Here is an 18,968-nt window from a genome sequence, read left to right as displayed (position 1 = left end):
CTATCATCAACAATACTCCCCCCACCATTTTATTCTCTCTATCATTCCTGAACACACTATACCCATCACATTCAATCCCACTAGCTACATCATCTACAGTCAGCCATGTTTCACTAATACCAATAATCCTGTGGTCTGGAAGTGCCAACCATGGCCAAAAACTCTTCCTTCTTGTTCCTAATACTCCTAGTATTAGTATACATGAATTTAAGACCCCCATTAGCCCCAACCCTACCTTGATGCCTTATATTAACTATCCCACTCTGGTTTGTTGTCCTTATTTGCTCTAGCATATTATATTCATTCTTACATTCAACTGCCTCCCTAAGGACTGTATATCTACTCCCCCCCCCTTAACAAATCTAGTTTCCCTGAATTTGCACATCCACTACATTCAGCAACACTTTCTCAAGTCTTCTTACACCATAACCATTCAAATGTAAGCCATCCATCTTATATAGATCCTTTCGCCCATCAAACTCACTCCACACGTCCACAAATTCCACACCACTCGTCATACATAACCCATGCATAAAGTCATTCGCAATTATGGCCCTCCTTTTAAACATTTCACTGTCATACTGTGGCAAAAGACTAATCATTCTAACTCTCTCACTCTTTTCTTTTGCTACCTCAAACAATTCATTCAGGTCTTCTATCATTTCCATTTTATCTCCTTTCAAATCATTCGTACATGCCACAACAATCATTTCTTTCACCCTTTCCTTTTGCTCTTTAATAGACTCAGTTACTTCCTTTATGGTCGCACCAGGTTGGTACGATTTTGTCAAATCCTCTACGAACACACCTCGTACTAACGAGTCTCCATACAGCACTCTATCCTTCATTTTGTTCATGTTCACATTCATACGCCTATTTTTCCTGTCATACCTTTTATTATTGGTTGGTTCATTCAGTCGACTTTTGTTCATGCACTCTAGCTGCTGTTTTGCCCTTTCTATCGCACCATTCAACAATGCGATCTCACTCAATGCATCTATCTAATCTTTTTTATTCTCTGAGAAACCATTAATACTATCATTCACACTTTCTACATTCACACTCTCATAATTCTCATGTACAACCTTGCCGTTTCTTGTCATATCGCTATTTTCTTCATTCTGAAGTTTGACAAAAATATCACACTCACGATCCGAAATACACTTCAATTCCTCATTCTCCCTACATTTTCTACACACACATTCAATCCTTTATTATCATCTATCCACACTCCGACCGCACTCCGCAAAGCGTACATTTCACAGCTAGTACACTGACTCATTTCTTTTATACTACCGTTCTTTGACAAAGATGGCGAACCATCATTACTGGCCGCCATTTTCCTTCGTACAGGTGCCATAATTATTGCAACGTGTTTTATCAAACAATAAGTTATAACACACCAAAAACACACAAACAGACGCCCTAAAATACGCAAGGCAAACAAAACTACGCAATATTAAGTAATTTTATCAACGATAACTGAAAATAATACTTATCTTATCAGGAGCTTGCATGAACACTACACACTACGATATAACCTCGAACTCATATAATGGAAAAGGAAATGAATAGTAGAATAGTGAAGCTGAGACTAAGAGAAATGTTTTGCACATACTTGGAAAAAGGACTATAATAATAATGGTAAAATACCTGCTGGATTTCTAGAGAGAAAATATGTTAAGCCACAGTAAATAACTTCAATAGAAAAATTAGTGCAAATATTTCATACACAAATCTGATGTATTTAGTACTGAAACTAATATATCAAAGTGGAACATAAAAATAAAAAATAATAAAAATTAATTGAGAGCACAATGCAAACAGAACAATTCTTTAACCAATAATAACCAAGTTCCATATGCTAGAAGGATCATATCAAATATGTAATAAATCATTTCTAATATTTACATAGGATGAGAATTTTGCATACTTTTGATAGAGAGAGAGAAGGAGAAGCAATTTAAATTATGCTGATGTTACAACTTTCTTTGAAGAGACATTCAAGAGAAGGTGAGCCTCATTCCAAAGGATACTATGCTTAGTCTCAATCCCATATTGTGCAAAGACCAGACTTTTGAAGTAAGGCATTAACAATGCAGTACTGATATTTAGATATTTACTAATTCTTTTTTTCTCCACAGAATTGCCTGCATGTATAATGTAGGTTATATTACATTTCAAGGAATCTGGTAAACACTAGCTAGAGAGAGAAGCAAAAGTTTGTCTTTTGTGACTAGTAAAAGACCAGAAATTTTATTGATAGGAACATTTGGTGTATCAGGAAAACTTCTTCAATATTCTGGCTACAGGTTAGGAAATATTCTACATTCAATGTAGAACTATTATCCATTGAATGAGATCAGTGTCGTAGCCATTTGATTCAATTAAAGTTTTAATGAAAAAACACCCCAACTCAACATCACCAGAGTTAAAGATTAGTACTATCAACATAAGAACCCTGAATGGCAAAGAAATGGAGCTAGCTGAGGAATTGGATAAGTACCAGATCGACATAATATGGGTGACTGAAACAAAAAAGACAAAAACTGGTGAGATCTTTCTGAGCAATAAATACAAAATGTTATATTCAGGTAATGACAACCAAGGAAAACAAGGAGTAGCCATTGTATTCAACATTAAATACGAGGCTAATCTTCTTGAATGGCAGGCAGTCTCAAGTAGAGTGATGTGGGCAAATATGAGAATGAGGAACTGGACAATGAGACTTATTTGTGCCTATGGTCCCACAGAAGGTTCTATTCTAAGGTAGAAGTGGAGGAATTTTTTGAGGATTTAGAGAAAGCTGCTGACACAATGAAAAAGGAAAAGTTGGTCCTTGTTGGGGATCTAAATAGCAGAATAGAAAATGATTGTCAGACATACAAAAATATTTTGGGAAAATTTGGAGAAAAGAGCAAAGTTAATAATAATGGCAAATACCTGTTGGATTTCTGCTCAGGACATGGACTGCTTATTACTAACACCATGTTCCAACATATAAATGTGCACAAATTCACATGGAGAGAAGAGGCAAGGAATAAGAAACGTCTTATTGACTATGTTATTGTTGATAGTGATGCTTTCTCCCTGGTGCAGGACACCAGAGTGTACTGAGGATTTGAAATTGAAAGTGATCACTATTTAGTCTTGAGCAGGATGAAACTGAATTTCATATTGAAAAGAATAACATGTAAGAAAGTTTTAAAGCGAATTAAAGTTGAGCAGCTCTCAGATGTGAACTGTAGACTAAAATACACAAAGATTATTGAAGAAAAAATGAAAAAGTTTGAGAACAGCAACCAAACCTTAGAGATTCAGTGGCAAGCCTTGAAGAAAACCTTGATTGATTGATTCAGCCAGAGGCATGTGGTGAGGTTGTCGGCAAGGATAGAAAAATCAGAACTCCATGGTGGACACAGAAAGTTAAAGAGGCAGTGAAGGAAAAGAAGAAAGCATATCAAAAGTTCGTGGCAAATAAGTCAGCTTGTGCTCTAAGAGAATACAAAGGCAAATGTAAGAAAGCTAAACACTGCGTAAAACTAGCTAAACAAAAGTCATGGGAGGACTTTGGCAAGAACATAGAAAATAAATATCAATAAGGTGGCAAAATATTTTGGAGGTTGTTGAAGAAGCTTAGAAATGGAGGTAAGAGTGCTGTAAAAGGAGTTAGAGATGATAAAGGTGACATGAAAACGGGAGAAAAAGATATCCTTGAAGTATGGAGTAATTACTTCAAGAAATTGCTGAATGAAACAAGCAGTGATAGCACAGTGGTAAAAAACACTCAAAAGGCATACGGTCAGGAATACATATGCATACTTAAAGTAGGAAAAAAAGCCATCAAAGGCATGAAATGTGGAAAGGCAGCAGGAGTAGATGATATTCGACCAGAAATGCTGAAGTATGGTGGTATAAGAGTCTTACAGTGGCTGCACTGCATAGTTCAGAAGCCTGGACAGAGGGACGAATTCCCGATGATTGGAGTAGAGCTCTCATAGTACCCATATATAAAAAGGGAAATAAAACTGAATGTGAGAATTACAGAGGTATTTCCCTACTGAGTGTTCCTGGCAAGATCTATGCAAGTATACTTGAGAAACGGTTGAGAAGAATTGTGGAAGAAAAGCTTGGTGAAGAACAAGCTGGATTCAGGCCAAATAGAGGCTGTCAGGATCAGATCTTTACTTTATGACAAATACTTGAGAAATCATGGGAATATAAAAAGATCTCTATTTAAGTTTTGTAGATCTGGAAAAGGCATACAACAAGGTGTCAAGAGAGAAGCTATTCAATATTCTACAGTTATATGGTGTCAAGCAAAACTTAGTCTTTATTTGAGTTGTAAGTCAGCAGTTAGAACTGAAGGAGGTACAGGATGATGGTTTAATGTTAAATATGGTGTGAGACAAGAATGTACATTATCCCCTCTGTTATTCATTATCTATATGGATCACATTATGAAGGAAAGTGGTATTAGATATGATATCAAAATTGGAGATGTTAATGTCAGCTCTTTGCTTTATGCGGACGATGTTATACTTATCAATAAATATAAATCTGCTACAAATCTGCAAGATTCCCCGACTAAATTGAATAACTGTTGTAGTAGATATGGCATGAAGGTCAGCAATAAAAAGACAAAGAAAATGAAAATAGGCAGAATCGTTGAAAATGTCAACTGTTTTGTGAACAGAGAACCTGTGGAACAAGTAAAACATTTGACCTACTTAAGTACAATTTTTAGTGAAGATGGTAAATTAAATATGGAAATAGACAACAGAATCAACAAAGCTGGTAAGGTAGGAAGTCAATTGAATAAATTCATATGGAATAAGAGAGAAATTAGTCATGACACTAAATTAGCTGTATACAAGACAGTGTTCAAACCAATTTTAACTTATGGATCTGAGAGCTGGGTCAGAAGTAAAACACTTGACCAAAGACTAGAGACTGCAGATATGAGAATCCCGAGAAAGATTAGAGGTGTGAACAGATGGCATCAATGGCAATATCATATTAAAAACAAGGATATTAGGAAAGAACTTGACATTGTCAGCATCCAGGAATGCGTTAGCAGAGCTAATCTCAGGTGATATGGTCATTGAAACAGAATGGGAGAGGAAAGATTAGCAAAACGAGTGTTCTCTGCCAGGTTGGCAGGAAAATGGGCCAGAGGAAGACCAAGATATAGGTGGATTGATACGGTACAAAGTGCCTCAGACAACAGAAATATAAGATCTGATAATATTGGAATCTTGACAAGTAACAGATTGATCTGGAGGAAAATTGTAGATAGGAAGTTAGTAATGATGTAAATTTTTCATGTAGTACTATCATGTACACCCCTTGAGGGTACATGGCAGGAATTTGATGATGGTGAGAAGCTTTTGTTGTCAGGATGAATGAGAAAAAAATGTTATGTAATATGCAATAAAAGAACAATTGACATTCCCTTCAGTTTTGCTTCTGTCAGTGTATATATGGAAATTGTCACTTTCAGAGCTTTCCTTCTCCTTAATATATTTTCTTTGCTGTGTTTGTGTCTCTCTCTCAGTGGAATTGTTCACGGACAGCTCCACAGGTTACCTCATTCAGTCATGTTTGCTAAAATTTGAAACATGTTATTCCTTAGATTGTATAAGGTGCTCCTCTGCTATTTATGCAAAAACGTAATAAAATGGGCGCTGTAAAACTGTAAAGCAGACAGAAGGTAGTAAAATGCTGCAAACTTGCTGCATTATTCAACTGATTTTGGCAATTTATTCCTATAATATTTTATCTATTTCATAAAAAAGTGATATCATTAAAACATATTGTAAAATAAATGAGCCAAGTACTAAGGAAAAATTTCCCACCTGGTTGCAATGTAAATTACACTTGACAAGAAATTATATTCTTGTGTTAATTCTATACCCAAGTGTAAGCATAGGCACAAAGTAACTTAACAACTGGTCTACTTGTACAGAGGCTGTTGACCTAATATCAATTGCCTTAGCATTCCATAATTCAAAAACATTATGGGAAGGGTCACTATCCAGATCAGTTTCGATCTATACTGAGGTGTCACCAGTGGGAGCCATATCTAATAAGATAATGCTAAAGTTAAGTGATAACTGTTCTGGCAAAATGAATTAATTGGATCTATAGTTCCTTTGTTAGATCTGCAAAGAAATTGTTGGATTAAGGGAGACTGAGCACTTGGTTCACCCACTGAGGGCTACCAGCAACAATTTTTTTTTTAAAAACAAAAAACGTTTCCCTGTTAGAACAGTGCATTTTTTGAGATATTTGATCATTGTAGTCTACTACTGAAGATCATCCACTAGTAGATGTAGAATATCTACTATTGAAGATAGTAGATGTTCTACTGCACAAAAACACGAATCTGCATGAGAGATCATTGTAGTCTGCTACTAAGTAGTAGGCTACAATGGACTCAGAATGTTATTGAGCCTTTCAGCTCACTGATTTTGGACTTCTGGAACTGAGTTTAAAAACACCTGTTAAATACAGTTCTGAGATGTCTGTGTTTTGCAAGGTCATGCTGAATATAGTCTACACCTTAGTGGATTAATAGTTTAGAATGGATGGTAGCATTTGCAAAGAATTCTGCAGCTTTTCTGCACAGGAAAGTTTAATTCTCAAGAATACTGGCTTCTTAGTTCTTTAGCCTTCAAAGCTCACCCATTTTGGACTTCTGGTAGCGAGTTTTAAAACATTCTGTTCAGTACAGTTTTGGGATATTTATGGTTTGCAGAGTCATGCTCAATGTAGTCTACACTTTGGTGAATTAATAGGTTAGGATGGAAGGCAGCATTTGCAAAGAATTTTTCAACTTTTTGTTTTCATAGGAAAGTTTGGTTCTAAGAGATACTGGCTTCTCATTGAAGCTGTGTTTCTTACAAGCTATATGTTTCTTACTAAGGTGCATTGAATACTATTCATAAACATTTGTTTTAAATTATCTGTACGAGAGTGGTCTGAAAAGTCCTCAGCCTAACAATGAAAAAACAAATTTATAATTTCAAAATTTTTTTTTTTCAACATAATCTCCCTGAAGACTAATACATTTATTCCAGCGATGCTCCAGCACCATTTTCCTGTCCCTGTAGTGGTTCTCAGTAAGATGTGCAAAATACCCCTCTACAGCTGCAATCACCTCTAGATGCAAAAAAACGCTGAGACAGAAGTCAGAGGGAGCCAAATCTGGGGAATTGGCTCCCTCTGACTTCTGAGGGAGAAGTCAGATCCCTTAATTTTCCTATTGCCAAAACATGTTTGTGGGCAGGTGCATTGTCCTGATTAAAGATGATTTTTTTCTTTTGCAAACTGGGTCTTTTCTCACGAATTTTTTTGTCTAGTCTGGTTAAAAGACTGGAATAATATTCCCCGTTTATTTGTTTTATCCTTTTCAAGATAATTAACAAACAAAATCCCTTTAGCATTCCAAACCATTGATGCCATGACCTTTCCTGTTGATGGAACTGATTTTGTCTTCTTTGGCGCTGAACAACCAGCTTCTGTCCACTGTTTTGAGTGCTGTTTGTATTCTGGTGTGTTAATCCAAGTCTCATCCATAGTAATAAATCGATGCACAAAATCAGTTTTATTCTTGTTAAAAAGCTCTAAGCACTATTCAGAGATTTTAATGCAAGTGTGTTTTTGATCTGCTGTGAGCAAGTGCAGCACCCATCTTGCACAAAGCTTTTTCATTTCCAATTCCTCATGCAAAATACATCCTACGTGTTCTTTTAAAATGCCTATAGTCTCAGCAATTTCACACACTTTGACTCACTGGTCATCCAATACCATATCGTGCAATTGGTCAATGATTTCTGGTGTTGTTACACTTTTTGGATGCCCTTCACGTGGATTATCTTCAAGGCTGGTATGGCCATGTTTAAACTCAGCAGCCCATTTCTTAATTTGAAAATGAAGGAGAAGAGTGCCCATAAACTTTTATGAACTTTGAATGAATTTCTTTTGGCATTAAACCTTCTTTTACAAAGAATTTTATAACTGCACAATACTCAATTTTATCCATTTCAAGGGATACATACAGACAACACTTTTGCTTCAGACAGCAGTATAAAAAAACTACTAGATAGATTTGCAATTTCACACGGCTGCTTATGACAGATGTACCAACTTAAAAAAAAAAAAAGTCATGCCGATAGTGTTGCCATCTATGGTCAAGGCTGAGAACTTTTCAGATCACCCTTATAATTTGTTAACTTTTGAATATGTTGTGCGATTTCAAGAAGGTGAAGAAGGTGAGCTATACGTTAGGACTGGCCTGATCAGCATCTTGTATAGGAAGAGTTAAAGTTCCAGGCCTATCCGGCTATGTTCATTGAGTAACAGGTATAGCTGTCCTATCGCCCTATTATGGACAAGAGTTGTAAAGCAAAGCTCTTTATCTAATTGTATCCTAAGTATTTGGCTATTACCACAGAATGGGGGATGCCAAACATTATGATCCTGTCTCCCAGGGGATACTTGTCATTTTCTGAATAGCACTGCAGTGCTCTTGTCTGCATTGACATCAATTCACCATTTTTTGAACCATTGTCCTAGTTCTGAGTTTGCATTTTGCAGTTTTTCAGTTGCTAATCTGGGTCAGATGGAGTGCATCATTACTGCAATATCCTTTATCAAACGGTATCCTTATCAATATCTTTTATCAAGCAGTTTCCTTATCAATATCCTTTACCAAAGTCCTGTATCTATGTACCTCTAAATACAACTAGATATTTGGCTACTGGTTGCAACAGAAGAGGGATGCCAAACAGCACTGCAATGCTCTGGTCTACATTAACATCAAAGCATTGTTTTTTAAGTGATTGTCCTAGTTCTGAGATTGCATTTTGCAGTTTTTCAGTTGCTAATCTAGGTCACAGGGAATGTGTCATTACTGCAATATTGTCTGTGTATAGATCCTCTGTGGTGGCAACTGCACATGATTGCAAACAGGAGAGGTAATAACAGGGAGCATTAGAGGATGCCTGCTGTAATTTTGCATTTAGACAATCTGATTCACTGCAGCTTCACTTAGAATCTGTAATTGCTGAGACAGGACTTGACAGGTTTAACTAGTTCTAGTGGAAATTTGTCCTTCAGGAGTTTTAGCAAAAAAAAAATAATAATAATAAAAAAGAAGAAGCCTATTATATGCCATATTTTATTGAATGCTTTGGAAATGTCCAGGAAGATTTTCCCTGTGTGCTGCTTCCAGTTGCTGCTTTCCCTGTGTGCTGCTTCCAGATGCTGATGTTTTTCACAACTCTGAGAACTTGTTTGATGGAGTAGTTCTCTCGGAATCCAAACTGCTCATCAGAGATAAGATTTAATTTTGAGGTTCCCTCAAATCGGGAAGGGGTCTATGTCCATACAGTCATAATTCTGATATTTACATAGACCTTCCCCCATTTGAGGATACATCAAAACAGTTTTGCAGGCTGAGTGCTAAATAATACACAGAACCAAACCTGATAACAATAAACTAGGAGACTTCCCAATCAGCTAGCAAAAAATCCTGCTACCACTTACTCTGCCAGTTCTTGCCTGGAGGGAGTCCAAAGTATAGTTGTATGTAGAGGAACTGTGAAGGCCACATGTGGACAGGAGACAGAGTCCCACGATGTACAGCATGTTTGTGAGTCTTTCACCTCCTGTTATATCTCCCTACTCTATTCAACTCTCCTACTCGCATCCACTGTGAGGACAGCTTAATGAAATACAGTTTTATTGCAGACCTCAGCTGTCCAAACTACACCTTGTACAATTCCTTCTGCACAAGGTTAGCATTTGTGCATTCACCAGAAGTGATATCTCATATCTGAGAATGCAAAACCTTAAATCCATTTGAAATTTAAGGTTTTAAAATTTGGGAAACAAAGATGGAATGTAGAACTTACTCTTGGTGGGGATATATTGTTGGAGGTGGAAGAAATAAGAGATCTTGGGGTGATAGTGGATAAGGATCTGAAATTTATGGGATGCATTGCCAAAACTGTGAAGACAACACTAAGAATTCTGGGAATGATGCAGAGGACACTGACTTGTAGAAGTAAGGCGATTCTTGTTCCATTGTATAAGGCTCTGATTAGGCCACACATGGACTACTGTGCATAGATTTGGTCGCCTGGTTTTCAAAAGAATGAAGAGATGTTGGAAAGAGTCCAGAGGCAACTGAGGTTTCTGATCTCTGGAATGTTGAATATGAGGAAAGGTTGAGAAGATGCAATTCACAGAGTCTAGTGGATAGCAGGAAGAGGAGTGATATGATACAGACCTACAAGTTAGTAAGGGGTTGTTATAGGAACAATGTTGAAGAGATTTTACAGAAAACGGTGGAAGATCAGGTGAGAATGAGAGGTCATCCCTGGAAGCTGTATAAGGAAGGTGTGTTTTTCATCAGTATAAATTGGAAAAATATGATGCTACAAAGTCAGTGCAACTGTGCCTGGGTGAAATGGCTACAAGAAGAGAACTGATGGAGTTTGAAAGAGGCATTGTGATAGGATGCCATGTTGTAAGCCTATCTTTTGGTAAATTATTGACAAAGTGGACAATCCAGTCAACAATCAGTGATACTATACTGAGATGGAAGTGCAGGGAGTCAACTGCAAGAGCTACCTGCAGTGGATGAACCCACCACACTCACCAAATGCGACTGTTGGGTGCCATAAATGATAATACGTAAAAACAGGCATTCATCGACTGGCATGTTAAATGTGGAGTTCCAGGTATCTACTGGAACACGAATCTGCACAAAAACATTCAGAACTGAAGTTAACATGATGGATTTCTATGGTATGACTGCAATATGCAAGCCTCACATAACCTGAATTAACATGTAGTGTTGTCTTCAGTGGTGCAAAGAGCATGTACAGTGGGACATGGAAGTTTGGAGAGCTGTGTTATGGAGTGCCAAATCATGCTACAACCTCCACCGAGTAAATGGATGAGTGTGGTGGATGTCTGCCGAACGTCTCTTCCCAGAGTGTGTAAACCCCCCCCCCCTTCCCCCAACTATGAAATTTGGAGGTGTAAGGCTGACAGTATGATCCTGTTTTTCCTGGTTTGGTCTGAGACCAAAATTTCCATTTCTAAGCCTCTGTTTGTGGGACCACAAACATCAAGCTTCGAGAGGTATCTGAACATCTGGTATGTTCAGATACCTCTCGTATGTGATATTTCTATGGAAATGACCATTGTCTCTTTCACCAAGACAATGCACCATATCATAAGGCTGCTGCCTTATGACATAGTCAAGTGTGGTGACATTCATGTCCACAAACTTGACTGGCTTCCACAGAGCTCTGATCTAAATCCTAATGAACATCTGTGGGATGAACTGGAGCACTGGGTGAGGTCAAGAGACATCTTCCCCATAGTCCAGGATCTCATTATATGCATACAGGGAGAATACTCTTTTCCTCCATTTCTAAGCTTTTTCAATTACTTTCAGAACATTTTGCCACATGTCTTTTCTTAAAATTAAAATGGCATGGCTGTCTTTTCATAAAAAATAAGTTATTTTTTAATTAAATATATTTAAAAAAAAATATTAACATAAATGGATGGAACACGTATAAAGAATGAAAATAGAAAGATTACCAAAACAAGCCTTAAAGTACAAGCCATTAGGAAAAAGAAAACCAGGACATCCTCTTAAACAATTCAACGATGACTTCTAAGGCTGGAACAGGCCACTAGGCCTAAATCCTTGATACACATGATGATGACAACTACTTACCAGCTGGCAAAATCTACTTCCCACGGACGAGCATATTTGTTGAGCTCTGGTGATGAGGATATATTAGGAAGAGTCCAGAGAAGATTTATTAAGATAGTAACTAGTCTCTGGAACGTGACGTACGAAGACAGATTGAGGGAATGCAGTTTGCAAAGCCTCCTGAATAGGAGGAGGAGAGTGGATATGATTGAGACATATATAATATAGTCAGGGATTATTACCAGGTTAACGTGGAAAATATTTTTCATGGAATTGGAGGAATAGAAGAGGCCATTTCTGGAAACTGTATAAAGATGGTGTGAGCAAAGGAGTGAGGTGTAAGTTCTTTGTATGAAGAATGGCTGAGTGGAATGCACTGCCTTAGAGTTTTGAATACAGATACCCTGAATGTATTCACAACACTCTAAGGCATTGTAAGGCACTCTAACATTGTACAGCACTTGATTTTTCAGACATGCTCTTTCAAGTAATGAAATTAGATACAGCTGTATTGCAGTAATATTTTTTTTATAAAAAAGGGCATTGCACAATGAGAATTTTCAATAGAGATCAAAATATTAACATATATATAAAATATTAAATCCCATTCTTACGCATTTTGTGTTTCACTAAGTTTTTTCAAATGGGAAGTTGTAGTTTCTTGTATTACAGCTTTAGGAAAATTAACAGAAACCTGAAACAAATTAAAAAGTAATTAAAAATAACACAGCATCTTAATTATACAAATGGATGTCATGATTTTTATCATCATATTGAACCAATTAGTATATGTATTTGTACAGAAAGGCTTAGGTGTTGTTCAATATCCATAATAAAGCTTAACTATGACTAGCACCAAGTGGAAAAAAATGCATTAAACTCACTAATATTTCGCCCGTGTTCTACCCAACATCATTAGAGCACAATGAAACTGTGACAGGCACACAGCACTAAACCAAGTAATTGTGGAAACAATTTAAATTGCAACTGATAACACACCTAACACCTTAATGTCTTTATGTGTGGTGCCCTCTATGGGTCAGATAATTACATGTAGGAAGGCTTATGCATTTGTCATATATGTTGATTAATTCTAACAGTATAGATGAGGATACAAATTGATAAGAAAATAACTATTTATTAACTTATTGTTTATATTTCACTGGTATTCTATCCAGCATCTTCAGAGCACAAAAAATTAGAAAAGATTTGGAAGACAGTCATCTTAAGACCTAATTAATACCTGCTTTCTCTCTCTCTGTTTTTATTCCCCCCCTCAACGTAGATGCTGAATAACAATAAAATGATACCAGTTAAATGGAATTACTTCCCCCTAATTCTGGCATGCACCATAACTATTCATAAATCTCAAGGAGAAACTTCTGATTTGGTTATGAATATGAAAAGAACCACAAGCAGTCATTTTTTTAAGCCACTTTCTCCACAGTAACTCATATAATGGACTACATAATTTTTCCTACTGGTAACAAGACTTTTCACTATGGATTGGGAAATGTGCAATCGATGATGTCTCTCCAAAAGGAGTTGGAAGGGTTAGCAAGTAATCCATTGAGAACACTCTTTACACACATTGGTAGATAAGAAAAAGTGCAGGAATATGAGAGAGATTGATAAACTTTTGAAATGGCATTATAGAATATTGGTTGACAAATTTTTTCATTATGTGGACGGTAAGAAGAGGACATGGAAGCTAAGTTTGTGCGCAGTTAAGAAAGGAGGAGAGCTAGATATTTCTCTCATAGAATCATGAGTGAGTTGAACAGTATGTCTGTTGAAGCAGTGAGTATATCTAGTGTAAATGAATTTGAAAGAAGGTATGACAGTGTGGGTGATGTATGACCTTCCTTGATGAGTCCTTGACTCCCTTGAGACATAATAATAACAACAATAAAATCATGAAGCAAACATTTCAATTTCTCATCCAGATTGATTTGTGAAGTTAGAAAAGGATAGCCATTCCTAGTTTTCTTTGTTTCTGATGTTTCTGTGAGCAGGAACGAACAGCTTACTTACTTACTGGTAAGGGAGGGGAAGGGAAAAAATATTCTACAACTCATTGCAAAAAAAGTGAACAAACTATTTACTTACTTGTTGAATTTGCAAGATTGCATAACAGCTTTCCAAAGACTGAATGATGGCATTAGCAGTGGCTTTAAGCAAAAGAAGATCCTGAAATGTGAAAATATCATACTATATAAAAATGTAGAGTTTGTTTGAAGTAATTTTCTCATATATATGATTGCATAAATTTTCCTGGACGTGAATGTGAAAATTTTAGAGGAATTTCCTCTATAATTTGCTCATTCAGTATAATACTGGGAAATGAGGACGAGTTACTATGTCAAAAGCCCTGTCAGTTCTCTACATTCCTAGAAGTCTTCTACAAGATATCTAGCTTTAACCTTTAAGCAATTCCCCCCCTTCCCCCCCTCCAAAGTCTTACTATACTTATTCTCATTAAAAGTATCATATGGATTTAAAAAATAAAAAAAAAAATTCAAAATAATTCCTTCCTTAGCACAAAAGGTGGCTAAAAGAGTTTTGCACCAGACTTTGAAAAGTTGAATAATGCTGGAAATAACACTGACTTCTATTCTTGGGATTGGAATGCAGATTCTGGCTGTTGATAGACCTAAGTCTCATCAAAAATGAATGTTACCTTGTTGTTAGACCTCTATAATTTAAACATTACAGTCCTTATATGAGAACTTTTTAGTTCCCATATAAGGACTGTACACAATAGAAAAGAGAATAGAAAAGAGCCAAAAAGAGTACACAGTAGAATGTTGAATCAACTGGCCTACATTTCTCTGGTTTTTATCATGCGTGGGTATCTGATGGTCTGCTTGATTTTTCTAAAATATATTTTAACATTTTTATTTTGGTAACTCATCTTTGGACATTTCTGATATCAATAATAATATTAATATTATTATTATGTGACACCTCCAGGGAGTCCAAAAACCTATCGAGGGAGGACATCTACTCTACAACTTCCATCTCCAGCAGCTCAATCCACCAACTAAAGCAATGTCATCCACTGCCCACCACTAGTATTTTCACAGACAATCACTAATATCCATGCCCACAGCACAATTTGAACCCACAGCCTTTTGGCTGGAAAGTGGATATGCTAACCACTCTGCATACACTGATGGTTTTTAATGAATTTTCATAGTCTTTTCTTTTGATTAGACTAGGAAATTAATGATGATCTATTGCTACATACAAGTATTGCTTGGAGTAACCACTGTTAAAAACTTGCAATAACAACAACAAAAATAAAATAAAATAAAATAGAAATAAATAAAACATTTGCTTTACAGGAAAAAAAGAGGTAAAAACATTATATAAATTAAGTGGATATTAAATCTAACATAATTTCAAAGCCGAATACAGAAACTATAAAAGTTTCATGCAAAAATTGACCATAGAGTTGTGGGAATACACTGCTACCAAACTACAAGTTGCCCTAGCTGAACCTAACAGGAAAAGCACAAATGCTAAAAGCACCCATATGTTGCCTTCTACTGGTCCATTTTGATAGGTTTCACTAATCTGATAGCTGTTTCAAACTCATTGGTTTTTGTCAGAGACTAGGCAGAAACCTAAGAGAGCAAAAACTCAGTACTAGGGAACAACTTGAATGGTTGAAGGGGTGTATTTTCCGTAAGCGAACTATCGGTCGGTGCATAAAGTATTTACTAAAATAAAGAGCCAAAGGCTTCATTTCGGCAATGCAAAATTATATAAATTAAGTGGATATTAAATCCAACATCATTTCAAAGCCGAATACAGAAACTATAAAAGTTTCGTGTGAAAAATGACCAGAGAGCTTGCGGGAAGTACAAACATTTTATATATCAAAAATGTTGAGAACTAGCTTTTAGAATTTAAGGAAATGGCTATTATTTTTTAGTCTACTGCTGTACAAACTAAGAATGAAAAAAAAAAAAACAAGAAAACACTATTACAATTCATAGTACTGGAATGGATTTATTTTTCTCATTTTATATAACTTTAGATGCCTGCTTAACATAACACAATACCACTTACTGTGACATCCACATTATTACTATTATTATTGTTATTATTCTGGAATACTTTAATGCATTTCAGAATAATAACAATGATAATGGTAATAATGTGGATGTCACAGTAAGTGGTGTTGTGTTATGTTAAGCAGTTTCACCCAATTTCACCATAATTTTATTTTAACACAAAATTATGGTGAAATTGGGTTGACCATGATTTTCCAAGACACAGTCATCACCCCCCCTCCTTTCCTAGTTAAAACGAGTGCAAACTTTATCAAAGAACTGAAATTACAAGATGCCCTACCACAAAATAAATATTAAACAGAATTGTTTATAATGTAATTTTTCATACCCAGTGAATTTTGAGTCATTTTTTGTATATTTATGCATTAATCAGAAATGAGTTTTAATTTCCACTGAGTTAGAGAAAAAGAAATATCTGGTCTCACGTGATATAACAAGATGGGTTACATGTTCACAACATTCTTAATCAAGAGGCTGCACTTATAGGACACAAAGAGACATGCATCATTATAAAATGTGAAAGGCATTAAATAAGGACTTGCAATGTATGAATAAAGCTATAAATAAGTGTTAAGCTAATGGAGGAAATTGCTTATTAGAAAAAACTGCTGAAATGGTTATACAACCATGAATGATATTTTCAGTAAAGAAACTGAGTTCATAGAGTACAAAGAGGTGTGTTTGTGTGTGTGTGTGTTTTATTTTGGAGCAGTCTTTATTCTCACAAGGTAAACTTTAGTGATTCAATATAATCTTATGATTTGTAAACTGTTTGCCTAGGATGTCCTCACAAAAAAATTGCTACTAGTGAATCTGTGTCAAATCAATGATTTAAGATTGAAATCAAAGGTTTACAGAGCTGAATGTAAACCTTAACATCATTAAACTTTCTGTTTTTTTATTAAATTAAAATTTAAACAGATAGTTGCGTTTATGTGCTAAATATTTCATTTTTTGAGCAGGTTAAAAGAAAACTACATTTAAATGTTTTGTTAAGTTTTCCAAGTTTTAAAATCAAATTGTAATTCACAGTTCTGTTTATTTTAATACATATTTGAAAGAAAAAGGAAATGTCATGAAAACATTTCTTTACCTTTGCTTTATTATTTGTATACAGTATCATAATGACAACATATAACATATATAACAGAGTGTTCGTGCAAGCTCCTGATGAGATAAGTATTATTTTCAGTTATCGTTGATAAAATTACTTAATATTGCATAGTTTTGTTTGCCTTGCGTATTTTAGTGCGTCTGTTTGTGTGTTTTTGGTGTGTTATAACCTATAATTTGATAAAACACGTTGCAAATAATTATGGCACCTGTACGAAGGAAAATGGCGGCCAGTAATGATGGTTCGCCATCTTTGTCAAAGAACGGTAGTATAAAAGAAATGAGTCAGTGTACTAGCTGTGAAATGTACGCTTTGTGGAGTGCGGTCGGAGTGTGGTTAAAAGATAATAAAGGATTGAATGTGTGTAGAAAATGTAGGGAGAATGAGGAACTGAAATGTATTTCGGATCGTGAGTGTGATATTTTTGTCAAACTTCAGAATGAAGAAAATAGGGATATGACAAGAAACGGCAAGGCTGCACATGAGAATTGTGAGAGTGTGAATATAGAATTGTGAATATGTGAATAAAGAATGATTTCTCAGAGAATAAAAAAGATGAGATAGATGCATTGAGTGAGATCGCGTTGTTGAAAGGTGCGATAGAAAGGGCAAAACAGCAGCTAGAGTGCATGAACAAAAGTCGACTGAATGAACCAACCAACCAATAATAAAAGGTATGACAGGAAAAATAGACGTATGAATGTGAACATGAACAAAATGAAGGATAGAGTGCTGCATGGAGACTCGTTAGTACGAGGTGTGTTAGTAGAGGATTTGACAAAATCGTACCAACCTGGTGCGACCATAAAGGATGTAACTGAGTCTATTAAAGAGCAAAAGGAAAGGGTGAAAGAAATGATTGTTGTGGCAGGTATGAATGATTTGCAAGGAGATAAAATGGAAATGATAGAAGACCTGAATGAATTGTTTGAGGTAGCAAAAGAAAAGAGTGAGAGAGTTAGAATGATTAGTCTTTTGCCACAGTATGACAGTGAAATGTTTAAAAGGAGGGCCATAATTGCGAATGACTTTATGCGTGGGTTATGTATGATGAGTGGTGTGGAATTTGTGGACGTGTGGAGTGAAAGGATCTGTATAAGATGGATGGCTTGCATTTGAATGGTTACGGTGTAAGAAGACTTGAGAAAGTGTTGCTCTGAATGTAGTGGATATGCCAATTCAGGGAAACTAGATTTGTTAAGGGGGGGGGGGTAGATATACAGTCCTTAGGGAGGCAGTTGAATGTAAGAATGAACATAATATGCCAGAGCAAATAAGGACAACAAATCAGAGTGGGATAGTTAATATAAGGCATCAAGGTAGGGTTGGGGCTAATGGGGGTCTTAAATTCATGTACACTAATACTAGGAGTATTAGGAACAAGAAGGAAGAGTTTTTGGCCATGGTTGGCACTTCCAAACCACAGGTTATTGGTATTAGTGAGACATGGCTGACTGTAGATGATATAGCCAGTGGGATTGAATGTGATGGGTATAGTGTGTTCAGGAATGACAGAGAGAATAAAATGGGGGGGAGGAGTATTGTTGATGATAGCTGATGAGCTATCAGATCCAGCCAAGGAGAATAGAAGTTGAATTGCAGGATAGAGAAAAGAGTACATTTGAGGCCATTTGGTGTGAGATTGTGGCTAGCAGAACTAAATATACAATTGGGTGCTGCTATAGACCAGGTGATGGAAAAGATGGTGGTGACAGTATGCACAAGCAAATAGAAGAAATGGGTGGAAGGAGGGTGATTATTATGGGAGATTTCAACTATGGTCGCATTGATTGGAGTGAGGAGAGGACACACGGGAGGAAGGAATTGGAATTTATGCGGTTATTAAGGGATAACTATCTGCGGCAGCATGTAATGGAAAATACTAGGGGGTCAGAGAGTGCTTGACCTAGTAATTACATCTGAGGATTTGGCTGTAACAAATATGACCATATTGCCACCAATCGGTGAGAGTGATCATAGGGTCTTGACTTGGGAGGTGGCTAAAGGTGTAGAATTTTCAATTAAGACA

At 36.1% G+C, this 18,968-nt stretch overlaps 1 protein-coding gene across 2 annotated transcripts in view; it reads right to left on the bottom strand.

Annotated features, from left to right (window-relative positions):
- Window positions 1-18,968, bottom strand: part of LOC150092319 (oxysterol-binding protein-related protein 11-like) — a 375,890-nt gene that overhangs the window by 228,539 nt on the left and 128,383 nt on the right. For both annotated transcript variants that reach the window (XM_090415181.1, XM_090415180.1), the window contains 2 exons: window positions 13,853-13,933; window positions 12,358-12,437 (listed from right to left, as the gene is read on the bottom strand). In XM_090415181.1, coding sequence (XP_090271307.1) covers window positions 12,358-12,437; window positions 13,853-13,933 — 161 coding nt within the window. The remainder of the gene's footprint in view (window positions 1-12,357; window positions 12,438-13,852; window positions 13,934-18,968) is intronic.

This window comes from Typopeltis vanoorti, chromosome 26, assembly GCF_054136105.1.
Source record: "Typopeltis vanoorti isolate ZY-2024b chromosome 26, IOZ_Tvanoo_1.0, whole genome shotgun sequence".
Taxonomy (NCBI): domain Eukaryota; kingdom Metazoa; phylum Arthropoda; class Arachnida; order Uropygi; family Thelyphonidae; genus Typopeltis; species Typopeltis vanoorti.
The sequence above is the reverse complement of the archived record's forward strand: the minus strand, read 5'-3'. Positions and strand labels throughout refer to the sequence as shown.